Source organism: Python bivittatus, unplaced genomic scaffold, assembly GCF_059951505.1.
Source record: "Python bivittatus isolate LINGU-HERP-01145 unplaced genomic scaffold, Pbiv_v1 ctg000570_np1212, whole genome shotgun sequence".
NCBI lineage: Eukaryota > Metazoa > Chordata > Lepidosauria > Squamata > Pythonidae > Python > Python bivittatus.
This window is the reverse complement of record NW_028277097.1, coordinates 4411677-4430173: the sequence shown is the minus strand read 5'-3', so window position 1 is coordinate 4430173 and position 18497 is coordinate 4411677. Positions and strand designations below refer to the sequence as shown.

The following is an 18497-nucleotide window of genomic DNA, read 5'->3' as shown; positions in this document are numbered from 1 at the left end:
ATCATTCCCACCATTCCATACCCAAAGGCTCTTTGGATCACTTCTGGGCGTTAATAGGGACTGGCCAGCCTTTTCTTTGGGGGGAGTGTGCAATAATTGGGTTTGTGCTGGTGTATCTCCTAACATTTTAAAGCAAACAGCAGCAGATGCTATTTCAATATATGTTCACTCAGGAGTAAATCTGACCCAGATAAAACAGTATTTATTTATTTATTTATTTTTCAAATTTGTATGCCGCCCATCTCCCCCAATGGAGTATAGAACTGACATGAGAATGGCGGGGTCTCAGTAGATGTATTTATCTCACAGACACACACCTAGTGCCAGTTAGTTTGTTTAGGTATCTAAAAAGTGAAGAGATGACAGCTCTCACCTTTCAGTCCTGGCCCAAAAGATTAAATACATTTTCTGGTTAATTTCTATCTTGAAAATGCATTGATTTCAAAGTTGTAGAGATCTGCAGAGTACTTTCCCCCCTCTCCTGTACTCTTCTGGTTTTTATTTATTATCACTACTAGTAGTTCTACAATTTCTTAGCCAGAATCAGCTTCTACTGATGGTGAATCTGGAGAGAAATTGAACTGCGTAGCTGGAACCTTCTTGGCAGAAGACTCCAAAGCCCTCACCTCACTAGACCTGAAGGTTACACTCCTTCCTTTCCCATTTACTCTGCAATAAGTCCAGAGGGATCCATCTCTGAATAGAAGTTCATATGCTAGCCTGCTTGGTCCAAGTCTCAGGCTAGATCCTTTCCTGCAAATCTCTACAGCGCATGCAAGAAATTGCAACTAAGTACTGAATAGCTGCTTACTTTGAGATTTGATTTAGAACCAGATGGCAAAGAAAGTGTGCCTTTTGTTCACCTAAAAGCTGCGTCCACTGAAATCTAACAGCAATAACACAAAACTGATGATGATGATGATGATGATGATGATGATGATGATGATGATAACAGGACTAGTAACAAACTGTCACTACCATGTTTTTTCAGTTGGATCCTTAACAAGAAGTTTGTGTGAAAGAAAGTCCAAATAACTGGCTGAAAACATCAGCTTCGATTTAAAGGAAATTCTCCTTTAGATTTATCCGCTTGAGGTCTTTCTCTGTCCACGATCAGTACAACCGAGTGTCATTTCAGTCACAGCCAACAACCTGCTTTGTCCCGTCCCCAAGTTTTCGGCTGTCCTTCTGATTTCTCTCTAACTTGCAGCTCCTCCTTAAATTCGAGATGCGGAGAGGATGCGGTTTTTGACCCGGGCTCTCACTGCGGTCCTTCCTCCTAAGCCAAACCGTTGTAAGAAAATTCTTCTACCAGGAAGAAGGAAGGAGATGATTTGTGTGGAACAGGGAGAGTTAACCTCCAGATTTCCCCCTTCACAGCACAGAATCGCATCGAGTAGCACGCATTCATGCCCACCCCCCCCTCACTCGCAAGTATATGGTCATTGAAAACAAAAACAAAAAAAAATCCGGTTGGTTGGCTAGTTTTGATTTTCTATATCTCTGTAGCAAGATGAAGTCTTCTTTTTAGTCCGGAGGAGCCAAAGGGACTTCAGGGGGTCTTTTCTGGGGCGAATGGCTTTTAGATGCTTCCCTCCGTTCTGGCGCAAATCTTTCCCCCCAGCCGCTGAGAAAAGAAAGGAAAAGAACGTTTAATTTAATATCCAGCATTTCTATGTACTTATCTGTCTGGTTCCGGAGTCTTCCATCACGAGCAAGATATATTTTCATTTGCTCTGAACCTTTATTTATTTATTTATGTATGTTTTTACTTTATTCCCCGAAAAGACCAGCGTGCTCCGTTGCGTTGCACTAAAATTCTTTCGGCGCCTTCGGCAAAAGGAAAAAACAGTAGCCAAGCAATTGGGGGAGGAGGCGGGGGAGGGGGGGACAATCGTCCTGCCGAGACCCGAGTCCTCCGTCCTCTTTTCCTCCGCTCTTGCTCATCCTCTAAGATCCTCCACCAAGGTTCTTCTCCTTTCCCAGAATAAGCCCTTCAAAGTACAGAAATGACAATCGGAAGGTGGAGAGAACTACAACCGGGAGAAGTTGAAAAATCGCCTCCTATCCAACGAGCTCGCTTCAGCCGGAAAGAATGCAATGTTTCGGGCAGGCGGAATTTAAACAAAACAAAACAAAAAATCGCAAAGGCTTTACAGAGAATTCGCAGATGTATTAAAATATTTTAGCGCCCGTCGATTTTTATATTACGATCGAGCGTCGTGAAATAAGTGCTTCGAACCCCCCACCCTTCTCTGCTACTCATAAAACCCTTTCATTCCTGCGACCCTGGAATGAGGTGTCTCATTATTCCAGAGCGTTTAATGTTGTTTGTGGAAATAGGAAAGGCCATCAGAATTTCCCTGGTTTCTGCTCTCGGATCAAGAGAACCGTTCTCCTTTCGGGCACAAGGGGTCGCTGTTGCGATCGTGTGGAGGCCAAACTCAAAACCTCTTTTTTCCCCTCTGCGTGGTGGTGGAAGAATTCAAAGCACAAATATACACATGGAATAAACATGAGCCTCGTATGTGCTCCAAACGGGATAGATCCAGTGCAGATGCCTAGAATAGAAAAAATGGCTCGCGATAAGGGACAATTCAAACAGCCCCTTGGAGAGATGTGTAATCTCCGAGGCGCACGGATGCAGAAACGTTCTGCATGGCCGTAGAGATGCTCCTAACAAACCTTCATCTTTGGACTGTTACCCCGAACGGACTCAAGGAACGAAAAACTGAACACACTACTAGAGCTGGACACTTGATGGGCAGACAGACTTCTTAAAAAACAATTGTCGTTAGTCAATCTGGTTGTAACGTTGAAATGTGGCCAGGGAATATGGGACTAGTCATTCAGCACACCTCTAAACCAGGCTGGGAGAGGCTGAGTTAAAACGAGTGCACCCCCTTTCACCTCCCAGAACCTGAATGGTTGGACTCCACAGGGGGGTGCCCGTATTGTGTCTTTAAAGGAGAGGGCGTAGAGCAAGACCACCACCCCCAACACACACACATACACACACACACCCGCTTTTCATTCTGCAGAGCTTCCAGGGACCTACAGATTCGCCCCGCTTCCCATCCTTGCCTACGGAGTCCCTGCTGGTGTTCAGCTTCCTAGTCAGAAGAAATCCGGGGAGTCGTTTCTGCACGTCGAGCTGAAGCTTGTGGGTGGGTTAGTTGGCATCTATTTTGGTTAAATTATCTGGAATGAAAGGCCCCTCCTTCTCTGGCGGTGTCAGCGTACCAGCCCTCTGGATTTGGGTCCCCGCGCCTAAGTCATTAGTCTTAGTCATCGCTTATTGCTGACTGCTGTTGGTTTACAGACTAAACCTAGCAATGGGGGGGGGGGGGGGGAGAGAAAGAAAGAAAGCAACTATGTTCCTGTCCGCCTCCTTTCCTGGACGCGATGAAATTCACCACAACCACCTAGCCCCCATCTGCCACTGTGCATGCTGAATCCTGAAATATACCAGCCATGTTTGTTTATAGCCCAAGTTTGCCTTCTGACCTTCTCTGAGGATCATTTTCAAGACGGCCAACAGAGTAAGCTCTGCTGGATGCTAAATTCCTCCTCCTCTTTGTTTTTTAGTAGAAGGAAGCTGAAAAGAGAGTTAATTCTGCTTCTTACCAATCTCAATAACAGCTGCTTGATTATCTCCTTTCGTTTTGGTTTAGAACATGTTTAAAATTCATGTGCATCAGTAACAACGAAAGTTGGACGTCATGAACGCATTTTGACGTTTAGGCTCCTGGAAGGCTTTGGGAGGAGCGGGTAAATGGGGTGACTTTATTTACTAATGTTGGACATGAGATGGGTTACACCGACTCCCGTCAATCAAGCCGGACCTTTCCAGAAAGACACCCAGCTTCACATACAGACTATATACTTTCCTTCTTTGTTAGTTAGTTTTGTCTCTTCTGAGAAAACTCCTTTGAAATATAGACAAGTAAGCGAGGCTGAGAGCACCGCCCTTGAAGTTTTGCGAACCGCTCGGTAGAGTCATGCAACATTAAAAAACAAAATTTCCCTAAACTTTTAGCAGTCAAAAAGATGTCAAAAAGACATCGGGTTTTTTTTGCGGGGGGGGGGAGGGCCTGGGAACAAATGGTGTGTGTGTGTGTGTGCATGTGCGCGAAGGAGTCGAAAGTTAGAATATGACCTAATAAACTTTCTACCAAGGGATTATCAACTGAACCTCACTTTTTGCTCACTATTAGAATAATTCTATGCCGTGTCCGGAGAAATCAATGTCTACCTTCCCAGTAATGATTTATAATGTTTTACATCATCCAACCATAATCGTGTCAATATAACAGTAACGGAGACATGCTTTATATCATCAAAAGGATGGTTGCCCGTCGCTGTATTTCATTTGCCATGAAACGGCATATTACCACCAGTAATTTCTATGGGTGTTTAGGATCAGGTGGCCTTAGTCTTAATACAGTGATTAAGATTAGATTCGAGTCTCACTGTAGGACGCCAGTGGTGTTTCCACACGCATGCACGGAGGTTGTCTAGAAGTCACTATAAATCACGGGTACAGACACGGTCTTGCAAGACTTTCACACTTCCTAATCGTCGGAGAACTGAAGTGGCAAAGTACTTCCAGGCTCCTGGTGATAGCGAAAGCAATAGATTGGGTACTAGGAGCATCAGTCGTGTTGATTGGGGAAACTACCTATCTCCCAGCTTCCTGTAAAAATGTACAGGCAGTACATAATAGCAGTAGTTGTAATAAGATTTTCCTCCTACTTTTCCTTCAAAATAGTGTAGCCTCTGGAGGAAACCTTTCAATTTAGCTTTTGCCTTCGTCTATCCGCTTACTGGGGAGTCAGTCCCATTGAAATTCCAGGGAGAATTTTCACCTGCGGAAAAATGGGTAGGATGGGGCCGGGGTGGTGGTGGCGGCGGGAAATGGACCGCTCTCAAGTGCTAAACACCTGCGAGTAGCTGCGATGCTTCCACCTTTCCCTTGGCGTCTGTGTCGCCAATATGGGATGAGGAAACCGCGGAGTTGCTCTGGAGAAATGAGGGAAAAAGGATCTTTACGGGCAGCAGCAAGCCGATGTCAATGTCCTGTCAACCGGAGTCTCGCTAACGCTTTCATCCTTCGCCTTAAATAATAATTAAAACAAAAAATGACACCCCCCCCCAAAAAAAAGAACATAGCGGGCGAAAATCTAAGCGGCTAAGCCTTTATTGCCCCCTTTTCGTGGCATAAATCAGATTGCATGGCTTTTAATCCGCCGCTCCTCCTCCTCCCCCTCCCCTTTTTCCCTCCCACAATATTTGATCGGTCACCTGATCCATATTTTTTTCCCCCAGCCTGCATAGTTGAGGGAGGGGAGGCGTTCAGAGAATAAACGTCTTGTTTCTTTCTTTTTCTCAAAAAATCCTGCGCGTCTGTAGGGGAGAGAGGATGGTAAAAGGCAGCTGCTTGCTTTAAGCCAATGAAAGGGGAGGCGTGTTGATGCAAAGGAGGGGGGGAGTAAAAACGGATTAAGAGTGGGGGAAAAGAAATCAAATGGGGAGCGGAAAAGTTGCCTCTGGTTCCATCCTCCCCCCGTATTTCTCTGCGTCTGTCGCGGATTTCTCCAGCCGCCGCCTCGCCAGATCTCCAGCCCCTGAAATATGATAATCAGAACAGCTGCTTCTGTGTTCCCCCCGGCCAATCAGAAGGGAGCAGGTTTGACGTCCCCGCGGCCTACGTCGGCCAATGACGAGCGAGCTGAGTTGGAGCAGAGAAGTTTGAGTAAGAGATAAGGAAGAGGCTCGTGGTCGAGGCGCGCGGAGTTCCACGCACTGGGCAGCGCCTCCGCCGCTCTCTCGCTCGCCTGGACCGGCAGCCCGGGGTGGTTTCCTTCGAGCGGAGCCGTTCTCGCCAAGGGAGGAAGGGCGCCCGGTCATCCCGCCTCCTGGAGGCTGATTCTCAGCGCGGCGGCAGACCGACCGGCATCACCGCCATCCCTTGACAGCATCTTCTCCCCACGGGGCAAAAGCAGCCGCCGGTTTATTTTTTCATCTCGGGAAAGTTCCAGTGCAACCGTGCACCATTTCACTGTGGACACTATACCCTTTGATAGAGATGGGAGATATGGGCGACCCACCGAAAAGTAAGAAAGCGATGATTAAGTGCTTCGGTCGGTTATTAGCTGTTCCTCGTTATTATTAAGTCGAAGTGGGAGCAGTGAACAGTTCTTAAATAGAAAGACAGGATGACCCGGTGCGTGTTGCGATCCGTTCGCCTCGGGGACGATGCTGGAGGCTCCCCAGCGGGGTCGATTCTCCTTCAGGGAAAAGCCGCCGCTTAAAAAGTCGGGGGTATAGACGAGGGAGCGTCAAAACCGGAGTGGGGAGACGTCTCGTTGTTTTTACGTACTGAAAGCCAGTTCCGTTGAAAATCAATGGAAATCGTGTTTCCCTCCAATACGCAGAGGGATCTGATGTCCTGCCTGGAGGGGGGTGGGAGCGAAAGGGTCCCGTGCAGAGGCCCGTCGGAGTCTTGGCAGTGACTTTGGGCAAGCTGCGACGTTCCTATTAATCCTTCGGGTGTCCAGGAGCGCCCTAAACCCGAAGGGTGCAATTTTCTCTCGAACAACGGGAGATTTCTCTCCCCAGCCAATGTCGATTCGGATCGAGACCCGTGCTGTGGTCCGCCCCCGCTGGGGCCGCCAGAATGCCTCCCGCGCCGGCTGAATCCAGCCTCTGGCAAAAGGAGAAATTGAGAAAAGGAGTGAAGCCGAAAAATCAAAGCTCTCAGGCTGGGACTACAGGGGCATTCTGCTCCCTAGATATGTAGAATGAACCCTATTGCCCGCGCTTGTGTGTTTTCAGACCCACTCCTCCCTCCCCCCAAATCACCCCGGAGCGTTATTTGGATTGCTTGGAAAGCGTGCAAAATGTGCACGGTTCTCCGACCCCGCAAATGTACTTTAACTTTGCGTTCCGCCTTCTCTCCCAACGAGGGAAGCCTTTGATGGAGCACAGACACGTCTTCACCCCAATTGCTGTCCTAAAACGCCGTTCTGTCTCTTGCACCCACTCCCTCCCCCTTCCTCTCCTTCTCTTTTTTCCTCCCTCCCCCCCCCCCGCCCGAAAATGCAACGCGACCACAACCGCCACGGCAGCAAAGCGTTTCCCAAAGAGCAGCGAGCCAGCCTCAGACGCGGGGTGACGGGGACTAATAAAATGCGTTTATCTCAGTAGGAGAGCAAACGCTTCGTCAATTATGTCTCTTCTCCTCCTTTGCCTTTCAGAAAAACGGCTGATTTCCTTGTGCGTCGGTTGCGGCAATCAAATCCATGACCAGTATATTCTGCGAGTTTCCCCGGATTTGGAATGGCACGCGGCGTGTTTGAAGTGCGCGGAATGTAACCAGTATTTGGACGAGACTTGTACGTGCTTTGTAAGGGATGGGAAAACCTACTGTAAGCGAGACTATATCAGGTATGGAGTGTCTCTTTCTTGCATTATCTCCCTTCCCCCTCCCCACCGTGCAGGAGTTATGGCGACTGTAGATCCGGGGAAGGGGGCAGGACGTCCGCGCTAGTTCGCTGCAAACCAAACAGCCGAGATTCTTCTGGTACTTACAGGCGAACCTGTTTGTTACGGCAGAATCTTTAGAGAGCTGTAGCTCACCTCGTCAGAAGCCTGGAATAATATATTGAGAAAGGAACACTCAAACACATACTGAGGCAGACGCAGACCCCGTGGTTAGAAGGGGGAAAAAAGAACAGCGAACAGCGAGGGCCGAGGAAAATGAAATAAGGAGGTGCGGACAGTGATAATTATCGAGTGATGGGTTCCTCCCCCTTTTTCTTTGATTTTTAGGGGTTTTTTTTAATCTATATGGGGTGGAGGCGGGTTGCATAGTGTATATTTTCCCCTTCCTCTTTTTAAAAATAAGCTTCCATCTCTACAAACATTATGGTTTGGAAGTAAGTGACTCTCTCCATACTCCCGAGAAAAGATCTTCAGGATTTAGAGGATCAGTCAGAGGTTCCTTGAAGGCCTCCTTCTGCTACATTCTTTTCTATGTGTGCATTTACTTCCTGGGTAGCTGAGGAAGGTCTCGCAGAAAGCTGCTTTGCCATAGTTAGCGTTAACTTCTGGGTTCTAAATGTATGCAAGTGGAAATAAATTTACTTTTCCTCTTCCGCCCCCTCACCCCCAAAAGCAAAATTTAATAGTAAGTCTCCTACATAGAACAAGCCACACTTCCAACCAAAATTGTTCTAGAGCTGTCTAATCCGGGTGTGATTCTAAATAGAAGTAATAATAATAGTAATACTTTTTAAAAAATGCTCCATGGCCAGTAAACTGGCTTGGAAGGAAATGTGTGAACCTCTCTGCAGGGCAATCAGAGGAGAGCCACTGACAGTCGGGGTCTCTGGCCCCAAAGCTTTGGAAGAAGATCCGAGGCACCCCGAGTAAATGCCTTGAGAATCCGGGTGCGGGGGGAGGTGTCTCCTGGCTCGGCTTTTTGGGCTGTTCTGGTGAGAGCTAGTTTGAGGCTTGCGTGATATTTAGGGTAGAGCAGGGGGCGGCTGCAATTTGTTGCGATTCAGATGGACCCAGCCCTCTTTCTTTAAATAATAAACGCCCCTCCCCTGAACTCTAGCTAATTAAGTGTATAATTGAAAGGAGGTGGGAGGTTCGGGGGCCTCGCTGCTACGCGGCTGCAGGGGTGATTTTCTATTTTTCGGGAAAGTGCGTTAGGAAATGAAAATAACAACACCACCCCTTGGTGTCCATTCTAGCAGGCCCTTTCGCCTTTTAGAAAATAAACAAGGGATGGGAAAGGAGGGTTTCTCCCTTGCAAACCAGCGGTGACTCCTCGGGAGAAAGGTAGAGGATACCTACAATGATAATTAAATAATAAAAGCCTGCTCAGTTTCTCGAGAGAGCAAATTGCTTCGAAGAAGGGGGGGGGGTGTCCAAAACCAACACAAAGACTTTGTTTTCAGGGTCCCCTTAGGTAGGTCTACTCAGGAGTCAGTCTTTTCGGCACCGTTTACTCTCAGGTAAGCGTGTGGGTAGGATTACAGGCCTTAATCTTTTTAAATATTAACCCTTTGGGCGCTCGTGGGCTGCGTCTCCTTTCTTATCTTATCTGCCTTGATGAATTGGACAGAGGAGATCAAATTGCCCCTCAGCTGTTGGCGAACAATCGGTACATTTAGATAATGGAAACAGCTTCCTTCCTAGCCTGAAAATCTGGGAGCTGATTAAAAACACACACACACACACACACACACCCAACCACTGCTGTTTTGGCCACCGCTGACCTGGCAGCTAAACCGACAAATAAATATTTAAAAAGCGAGAAGGGGAAGAAGCCTTTATTTCTTATTTCAGCGATTTTTCGGTGGCGGCAGGGGAGGGTTGAGTAGATGCGGAGCTACTGTGGACGCTTGGTGGGTTTGATCTTTGAGGAGGGGGCAAAGGTTGGCGACTTGAGGCGGGCTTGCGCCGAGGACACAATCCAGGCGGAGTGGGCGCTGCCTAAGGTCCCCTAACAAGTAATGGCAGGAGTTGTGTGTGTGTGCGTGTGTTTTAAACGGTGCTCAGTCCTTGGCGTGTGCGTATTTGTTTCGGTAGCAACTTTTCGCTGGATCGGAATCTTCTCTCGGGTTCCTTTTGGACCCCCCCAACCCGGTTTACGACTTGGGGCGCAATTCTGAAAGGCTAAGGTCGCCGAGGAGAATTCCTCTGATATTTGGCGTGGAGAGGACTCGTTTTCGCCCTCAGAAAGGCTGCTGGAGAACGAGATCCAGTTTTCCCCGCTTCTTTGCCCGCCTTGGTTCCAGAAAGCCGGCTAGTCCAAAGGCTTCGGTCGGCCTCCTTTTGGAAGGCGAAGGCCGCTTGGCACATTTTCAGAATCCCAGGGCTTCCATGGTCGGGAGGAAAAATCAAAAACAAAAACGGGGCTGGGCAACGGGAACAAATAATTTAATAGGCACAAGGCATCGTATTTGCCGGCCATCCATTTATTTGTCTGTCCCCTCGCCAACATCTCTGTAGCTCGATTCTAGCTGCAGGTTGACTGGGAAGTAAATGCCACCGGCGCCTGTGGTATTTCTGTCCTAGTCTCTTTCCTCAGGATTGCGGCATTTAACTCCGCCTGCCTCCTTTGTATGTCTAGTTACTTGAAAGCAAACCCCATACCTTTGCAGCTACAAGGCAAAATGCTATTTTGAGCGTGCTTACTCGAGTGTAAGTCAAGTTCAAGGGGCTAGATTTATGCAGCTTTTGCTTGAAAGTCTCCTTTGTGGACCTGGAGGGTCTTGACGGCTCCCAAGAAACGTTTTCCAATGGGGGCTATTTTCATCTTTGCCCTTTATTTCTTTCCTAGCCCAGGGCAGAAGCGAGTCCTGTCATTTCTTTCCTTACTAAGGGAAGCCGGTAGGTTTGGGCTTTATAATTATTATTACCCATTCTGTTTCTCCTCCGGGTTTATTTTTAAGAAGAGAGGTTGCACAGAGATAACATGTGTTTGGAGATATGTCTCATATATATGCCCTGGATCTATAAAGAAAGTATGCTCACTGCTGAGCAACGCAGCGAAGCCAGAGGATGATACAACGAGGACAAGGCTGTCCATCTGCTTTTTCAAACCACCCCAGGCTCGGCCCTCCTTTCGCCCCTCGGTTGAGTTCTGCTCCAGAAGTTGCTGGCCTGTTCCCTTACATGCAGCTGGGATTCTGCTCCGGAAAGGCTTCGGATCTGTCTTGGAGGAAAGCCTGAAAGATTCGGTGTATGGATTTCCCCCTGCTTTCGAAAGGGTAGCTTTACAGTCCGAGGTAGAGAAGGCTGAGCTAACTCAAATTATTCCTTGCACTTACAAGGGAGTCGGGAGGGTAAAAACAAGACCGCCGTTTTTTTCGCGGCCGCGCCTCTCTCTATCTGCGAAAGAACCCGAATTAGGAGGGCGCCCTTGTGAACTTGACTTACACTTGAGTAAGCAAGCCTCAGCATTGGGCGAAAAGGTAGGCTTGGCCTCTTACTTTTGCGAATGCAGAACTAAGAAGCCCCACCGGCCACCATCTACAAATTAACCAATGGACTTCAGTTCAGGATTTCCATGAGCAACAAATCAAACAAACTTGAGAAGTTCAACCCTAGCTTTTCTTACTAATCACCATCTTCAGACCAGTTTTTAGCCCTTTGAGCTTCAGTCTCCAAAACAGAACACGTGCTGGCACCAAATGTGCCTCCAAAATCCTGTTTCTGGCCCACTCTATAAGAGGAACATTTCTTGGGATCTTGGACTCCTTTCGGGGATCTTGGCGAGGCTGGCAAGCAAAGGCATATGGTTACTGCACATCCTTACAAGCGAGAAGAGCCTATGAGGCTCAGCCGAGTTTGGCATTGAAGTGGTCCCGGATTGAACCACTGCGTGCGTGCGTGCGTGTGTTTAAAGCATGAAGGGTGGTTGTTTTTTCCTTCCAAAAAGGACTCTACACTACAATCTTTAATCTCCCTCGTTTTAATTGGTCCAGAGTTAACAGTAGGTGACTCCCTTCCTTGTCATTCTCTGCCATTCGAGCCAGCCGGCAACTGTGCTTTTAAAGATTGCTTTGGCACCTTCGCGGAAAACAGTTCTCCACTGTTGGCTACAAGGCAGACGGAGAAAGTCACACACACAAAAACAAATAAAAACCAAAATATTTTTAAAATTAAAAATGCACCCCTCCCCCAATCTTCCTTTCCTTTCCTTTCCTTTCCTTTCCTTTCCTTTCCTTTCCTTTCCTTTCCTTTCCTTTCCTTTCCTTTCCTGCGGGCAGTGCACCGGTGCCCGCGATTCTTTTCCAAAGCATCGAATACAGCAGCTCCAAATCTGCTTGGGTTCTTCACCTGACACCGTCCCCCCCATTTAAGCGGGTGAGAGCGCCAGCTAGACCGATTCAGTGGAAAAGGTTATTCTGGGCTGGCGCGTAAAAACGCGCGGTCTGCGTTAGAAAGCGGGTCGGGTCGAAAAAGGACTTGATTCGAACAGGGCCCCGAAGTGAAATCTTTTTTTTTTTTTCCCCTTCTCTCTTTCTCCTCCTCCTCCTCGTTCTTCTTCCCTCCTCTTTTTTCTTGCCTTTCCCCGGCGGGGTCCGGTCTCAGGTTATACGGCATCAAGTGCGCCAAGTGCAACATCGGCTTCAGCAAGAACGACTTCGTGATGCGCGCCCGCTCCAAAGTGTACCACATCGAGTGCTTTCGCTGCGTGGCCTGCAGCCGCCAGCTCATTCCAGGGGACGAGTTCGCGCTGCGAGAGGACGGCCTGTTTTGCCGGGCAGACCACGACGTGGTGGAAAGAGCCAGCCTCGGTACCGGGGACCCCCTCAGCCCCCTGCACCCGGCCAGGCCGCTCCAGATGGCAGGTACTCTTGGGCCCCCCCGGGAGGAGCTGGGTTGATGGGAAGGGAAGCTGTGCTCCTTTCGTACCTTCTGTCTCTCCAGGCCCAGCCTAACCCTTCACTGCATGGTACCATATTTAGCTTCTTGCAGAGAAACGAGTTTTCTGCAGGAGCACCAAAGGATGGATCCCAAGGAAGGGTGGGATCCCGTGGCTGGGGCTGCAAAGCGACCGCCCTCTTCACGGTACAAAGAGCCTTGGGACTCCTTAGAGACTAACGCATTTCATTGTGTCATAAGCTTTCATTATTCACAGTCTGATTTATCAAATGCCTGGAATTAGAGGTGGAAACAGGACCTGAGACTTCTCCATCAAAGGAGGGAAAAGCCACAGGTTCAGAGCAAACTCCATTGCTCTCCAAGCTTTAACTTCAGAACAAATAAATAGGATGAAGCTATTTCTAAGTAGTTGTAATCACAGTAGATGTACGCTAAAGGCCATGAAAGTTTGCTTAGTTTTGACTGGTGTGCCTGAAGTATGGTGGAGAGAAATAAGCTGTATGTGACTGCTGGACTCTCTTCCACTCACATCAGTGAGATGTGCAGCAGAGTTCTTTGATTATTATTTTTTTTTGGTGCCTTCAAATTTAAATAATTTATATGGCCATCCATCTCACAACAGTGACTCTGGGCAGCATTCAAAAATTAAGGAAAAATTAAGTGTCAGCTCCTGGTGTAGTCCTTGCAGTTTTCTTGGCAAGATTTTTGGAAGTGGTGTGCCACAGTGGTCTTCTTAGAACTGAAGGAGTGTGATTGGTCCAAGATCGCCCAGCTCGCTTTGTGCCTAAGGAGGGACTAGAATTTACTGTCTCCCAGTTTCTAGCCTAGTGCCTTAATCACTACACCAAACTAGCTCTCTCCACATTAAATCCCCATATATAGCGTAAAAGGTTCTTTCCAAATAAGTGTCTTCCCTCCATAATATGTCTCTTGGAATCCAATGAAAATTAGTGGCAAAATCCCAAATCAGGGTTAAACATCATTGCTATGTTCACATAACATGCCTGGATCAAATAAATTGTCCTTAACCTGACAATCTGGTTCCCATGAAATACTGAATCACAAGCTTGTCAAGTTCATCTTACTCCAGTCTAATATACCGGATTAATTAGACTGGACAACCATTTTCCAATAACCATACTGTGATTTTTAATCTTATCTTCCCAGAGACACCTCCCAAGGCTTCAGTTAACATGGAATTTGGTGTGAGGATTTTGGTGAAACCAGTAATGCAATTCTATAGTATTTATGCAGAAAGGACAGGAAAGAGTCTTGTGGCACCTTCCAAAACTAACATGTTTATTACTGTATAAGCTTTTGTGGATCACTTCATCAGGAAGTTAAGTTGAGTAGGATTTATTCCCAGGAAGAGTAAATGTAGAGTTGCCATCTAATTTGTCTTATCCTTGTGATTAGGCACTCTGCCTGACAAATAGACCCAAACATTTGCAAATACCTACTGAAGTACATTACACTCACATTCTACATTGTTTTTGCACAACCGAGGCCTACTTATGTTTGCTTAGAAAAGTTCCCGTGATTTCAAAGCAATTTATTTCCTACAGAAAAGAACATAGTTTTAGAAAGAAGTTTCAGGGCAATCAGTAGGGCTTGTGTTTTGGGGTAACAGGTGCAGATACCAACACTGAAATCGGTATCTGCACCTGTTGAAGTTAATGCATAAATCCAACTTATCATTCAGTATGTTTGCAAATCCTTTTCTGTGAAATTAACAGTGTAATTCTACACTTGTTTACTTAGAAGTAAGTTCTACTACATTTCCACGGGATTTATTTCCACATGAACTAAATGGCAGCCGTAACTCCCTTGAGTTCAGTAGACCTTCCTTCTGAGAAAATATGACTTCCCTCCACTAAGTGTACTTAGGGTTCAGAGATGAAACATTGTTTATATTAAGTTAACCTGTGAACCTGGAGGTATTCAGGAGACAAATCTGAATTGATATAGTTTGCTTGGCAGAGACAGGAGATTCAATTCATCTCCTGTTGAAGTCAATAGAAAACTTTGGTTAGCTGATACGGATCAAAAGTCTGCCATAGTCCAGAGGTAAATAGCGTGTTATCTTTGGTACCTTATCAACTGATTATTAAGCTACTAGGTATATTTTAAATAGATAAACAGAAATACTCTGCATGTGTGCTCTGTGTGTGTGTGTGTCAGCATGACTGTGCATATAGAGGTATGTATCTTGTGCTGTCAGGTATACGGTCTAGGTTAATCAAATAGAGTTAATTGCAGATAAAAGTAGGGGAAAACACAGAGACCACTATTGGCATTATCAAAGAAAACTATATTGGCCTCTACATGTTCCTTAGATGTCTATTCAAACTTTAGTTTCATTGAGTTCAATAGGACTTGCCAGAATAGCTGCCTAAAAAGAGTTTGTTTTTCTGAATAAATCTGTTTCTGCATCCCCAATACATTGCTAAATAAGATGGAACAGGAGAAATGGGAAGTTTAAAATGTTGGGGGTGGGGGAGATTGAGGGAAGAGAGTGTGTGTGTATTCCCAATGGGATGCTGCCAACATGTCATCCATGCTCTGGGCTCTTCCAAGGATGTTTCTTTTGAATGAAACCTTGGGAGGGGGGAAGGATTCTGCAAAGGGGGAAACCCAGAACTACAGGAAAGCTCTTCAAGCTGTAATTTACAACTGTCAACAAGCTAATCTTTGGTCATTGCTTTCCAAAGGATCCTGCCTCTTTGGGAAGGAATTTTAGTTGAAAAATTTAGAGTCAGTTTAGGAGCTGGCCTTATTTTGTTTCACCTCTCTTCCTCCTTTGCTTGACTCCCCCCCCCCCCCCCGGCTTCAATTTTTGAGTAGAACTTTCCAGCCCCTTTGCCTTCACCCTTCACTTCAGATGTATTTATTTATTTCTTTAAAGAAGGCATTTCCCCTCCGATCAGAGTAAATAAAACCTCCGAGCCAATCCTTTTCCGTCTGTTGCCAGTGGAGGGTGGCTGTGCTGAGTGCCAATGAAAATTAGTCTGCATCTAGAGGGCAACATACTTTTTTGAGGGGGGAGGAAATTGGTAGGTAAAAAAGGTGGTTCTAATTTTAAGGCCTTACTGTTGCTTTCCTTTTATATGCCCATCCAAACAGGTTACATGCCAACGTGATGTAACACATTCTCAAGCCATCAATCAGCCCAGCTTCTTTAAATGTGAAAGGAAGAAGCAGCCCTAACTGCTTTCATAGGCTTACCTGGAAGTAAGCCTCCCTGATTGCAGTACGATTTCCTTCCAGATAAAGGTGTGGACAAAACACAGAACCAAGTAAGCTGCTTAACAGCAGAGGCTTCTCCAAATCTGTACATTTGGGCTATTTTCTTTGTTTCTGTATCAGACTGGCTGCTTTGATGGGTAGACAAAGTCAGAGAAAAGAAGTGAATATTTGAAAGAAGAACCCCCGCATAGGCCAGTCCTAAACCTATAATAGACAGTTTATTTGATATTCATCTATATCAGTTTGTTTACTGGTAGGTAGGTATGGTTGTTTTTAGTCTCTTGGTAACCTAGTTAACTTGAGTGCCCGAGCGGGAGCCAAAATTACTTCAAGAAAATTGGAAGAAGTCCTACACCTTTCTGTAGCATTTTCTGCCAAGTGAGAAGAGTTCAAGGCTAGGACTTTTCTTCCTCAAAAGGATGCTTTTCTAGGAACTAACCAACCGACCAGGGAGAAACTGTTTCTGAGTAATGATGCATAGGAGTGTGACTTACTGTCCAATGAATGGGATTGTTCTCAAAATGTATCTATCTGCATTCAGTTAGAAATAACAAGCCAGGATGTTCATGAAGTGTATATACTACTGCAGTCTTAAGAAGGATGTCACTTTAAAATACTATCTTTTAAAAATTTTACAGACCTATGCAGGATTTTTAGTTGGGTTGATTGGGTTGGTGAAGTAGCTTTTTGTAAAGAACTTAAATGAACCCAGTTTTCTTAAGCTTTTTTTTTAGCAAGGGACAACAATTGGTATAAAAATCTCATTTTCAACAGTTTGTGTATGGAACATCCGGGATGTATAACTGGGTGGGGAAGAGCCATCATAATAGTGGAAGGAGCATGAAATTTTGTAACAAAGCAGCTGGATCACTGTCTTGGTAGCCCTCATGGTTGCATTCAACACACTAATTCCTTGTTTACTGATTTAACCCAATTGCCCAGGCCTGCAAAAAACACTGAACCATAACAGAATCCACCTATCCAGCTTCACACAAGGCACTGGAGCATAAACTAGCCAACCACAATTAGTAGAGGGTGCTGTGTGAACTCAGCCTTGGCCTGCACTGTACCTGGGAAAAACAAATGTCTTTGAGTCTTAGGACTAAGGTTTAACGGCCCCACCAAGAGATGGAGGCGGAGCGATATTTCCCCTTCCCTGCAGTTTTTCAAATCCGTCTGTCACAGACAAAGGAAGTTTCCAGCACTTGCCTTTCTGATTCCCACAGCCTTGTAAACACTTGGCAGTAGACATCGACGTGCTCTATTTTCTCAAGTGATGAGGTTTAAGTGTTCCTTTGGACACGGGGGTGAGGGCTGGGAGGCCTGAATGTTACTTTGAGGAGATGCCCGCTAAATGCCTAATGGAGGATGAGCTCACTAAGGACAATGCGTGTAATCAGGAAGCAGTCCTTTCCAAAAAGCCAGGGACTCCGTTTGCTTGTAAGTAGGTGGGTCCGGAGGGTCTGGTCAAAAAAATCAAGATGGCGGCCGCGACGGCGCTCCGGTCGCACCGTCGTGTCCGCCATCTTGACTTTTGTGACCAGACCCGCTTGTAAGCACTCTAGGCATTAGAAGCCTCCCGTCTGCAGGGTGCCTCCAGCTGCCGACGGAACAGGCTCTGTAGCCCGCGCGACGCACGAGGCTGAAGCTGGCCGGCTACTTTGCGAGCGGCCCAAGGCGCTGGGCGAAGCGGGTCGCTTCGGAACGGGCAGCCGGATTCGTTCCGGGAAGCAGGCGAAGCCCTGAACGAAGACCCAGGGCTGGAGCTACAGACTCCTTGAAGGAGAAGGAGAAGGAGCGAGGCCTTGGCGGAATCCTCCTCCGTGGATCGCTGGAGCCCGAAGGCAGGCGCTCAGCTCTCCCCGGCAGGGCAGGGGTCCAGTCCTCCCGCGCGGTGGGCAGGAGGCCTCCCAAGGGCTGCAGGGTCGCTCTGTCCGTCTGTCCTCCCCCGCCACTGACCAGGCGCCTCTCCCTCCCTTACAGCAGAACCTATCTCCGCCAGGCAGCCGGCCCTCCGGCCCCACGTCCATAAGCAGCCGGAAAAGACCACCCGCGTCCGGACCGTCCTCAACGAAAAGCAACTCCACACTTTGAGGACCTGCTACGCCGCCAATCCCCGGCCCGACGCCCTCATGAAGGAGCAGCTGGTGGAAATGACCGGCCTCAGCCCCAGAGTGATCCGGGTCTGGTTTCAGAACAAGCGCTGCAAGGACAAAAAACGGAGCATCATGATGAAGCAGCTGCAGCAGCAGCAGCCCAACGACAAGACGGTAAGCGAGCGCGGCGCCTTCTCCTCCCGGCCTCTAGGGGGCGCCCCTCCTCGAGCGAGGCGTGCCTTTTCAACCCGAGCGGCCGGCTCCGGTTCGGGGGGTCATGGGAACGCGTCTCTTCTGCCGTTCAGCGCCCCGGGTTTGTACCCAGCCCGCCTCAATTAAATGGCTGTGCATTCTGGTCGAAGAGGACCTGTTCCCTCAACCCACTGAACCACGAATGAACTTCTCCATATTTTAGCCTAACCTGCCGGTGTGGTTAGTTACAGTTCGTTAAGTTGCAATGGGCAACTGGTTACAGTAAGATTGATCTAACCAAGATAAATATGTAGGTGAACACAGCTGTAAACTAGGATCACCCACCTTATGTTCAGTTACAAGATGGCTTGTCCAGTTTTGATTTAGCCTATGGTTTGGTGTGGGTTTAGGCGTAGCCTGTGGTAAGAACTGAACCAATTGTGGCTTTGGCATGGCTAAACCATGGCCTAGGGCAGTGTTTCTGAACCTTGGAGACTCTAAGAGGTGTGGACTTCAACTCCCAGAATTCCCCAGCCAGCAGGGGAATTGAAAAAC

At 47.3% G+C, this 18497-nt stretch overlaps 1 protein-coding gene across 3 annotated transcripts in view; it reads left to right on the top strand.

Moving 5' to 3' along the window:
* Positions 1 to 5773: 5773 nt before the first annotated feature.
* The window catches only part of ISL1 (ISL LIM homeobox 1), a 52478-nt gene continuing 39754 nt past the window's right edge, over positions 5774 to 18497 (top strand). For all 3 annotated transcript variants that reach the window (XR_015798268.1, XM_088152799.1, XM_088152798.1), the window contains exons 1-4: positions 5774 to 6116; positions 7260 to 7449; positions 12115 to 12374; positions 17638 to 17924. Coding sequence is in view for 2 of the 3 variants with exons in the window: in XM_088152799.1 (XP_088008925.1) it covers positions 6089 to 6116; positions 7260 to 7449; positions 12115 to 12374; positions 17638 to 17924 (765 nt within the window). In the remaining variant the exon portion in view is untranslated. The remainder of the gene's footprint in view (positions 6117 to 7259; positions 7450 to 12114; positions 12375 to 17637; positions 17925 to 18497) is intronic.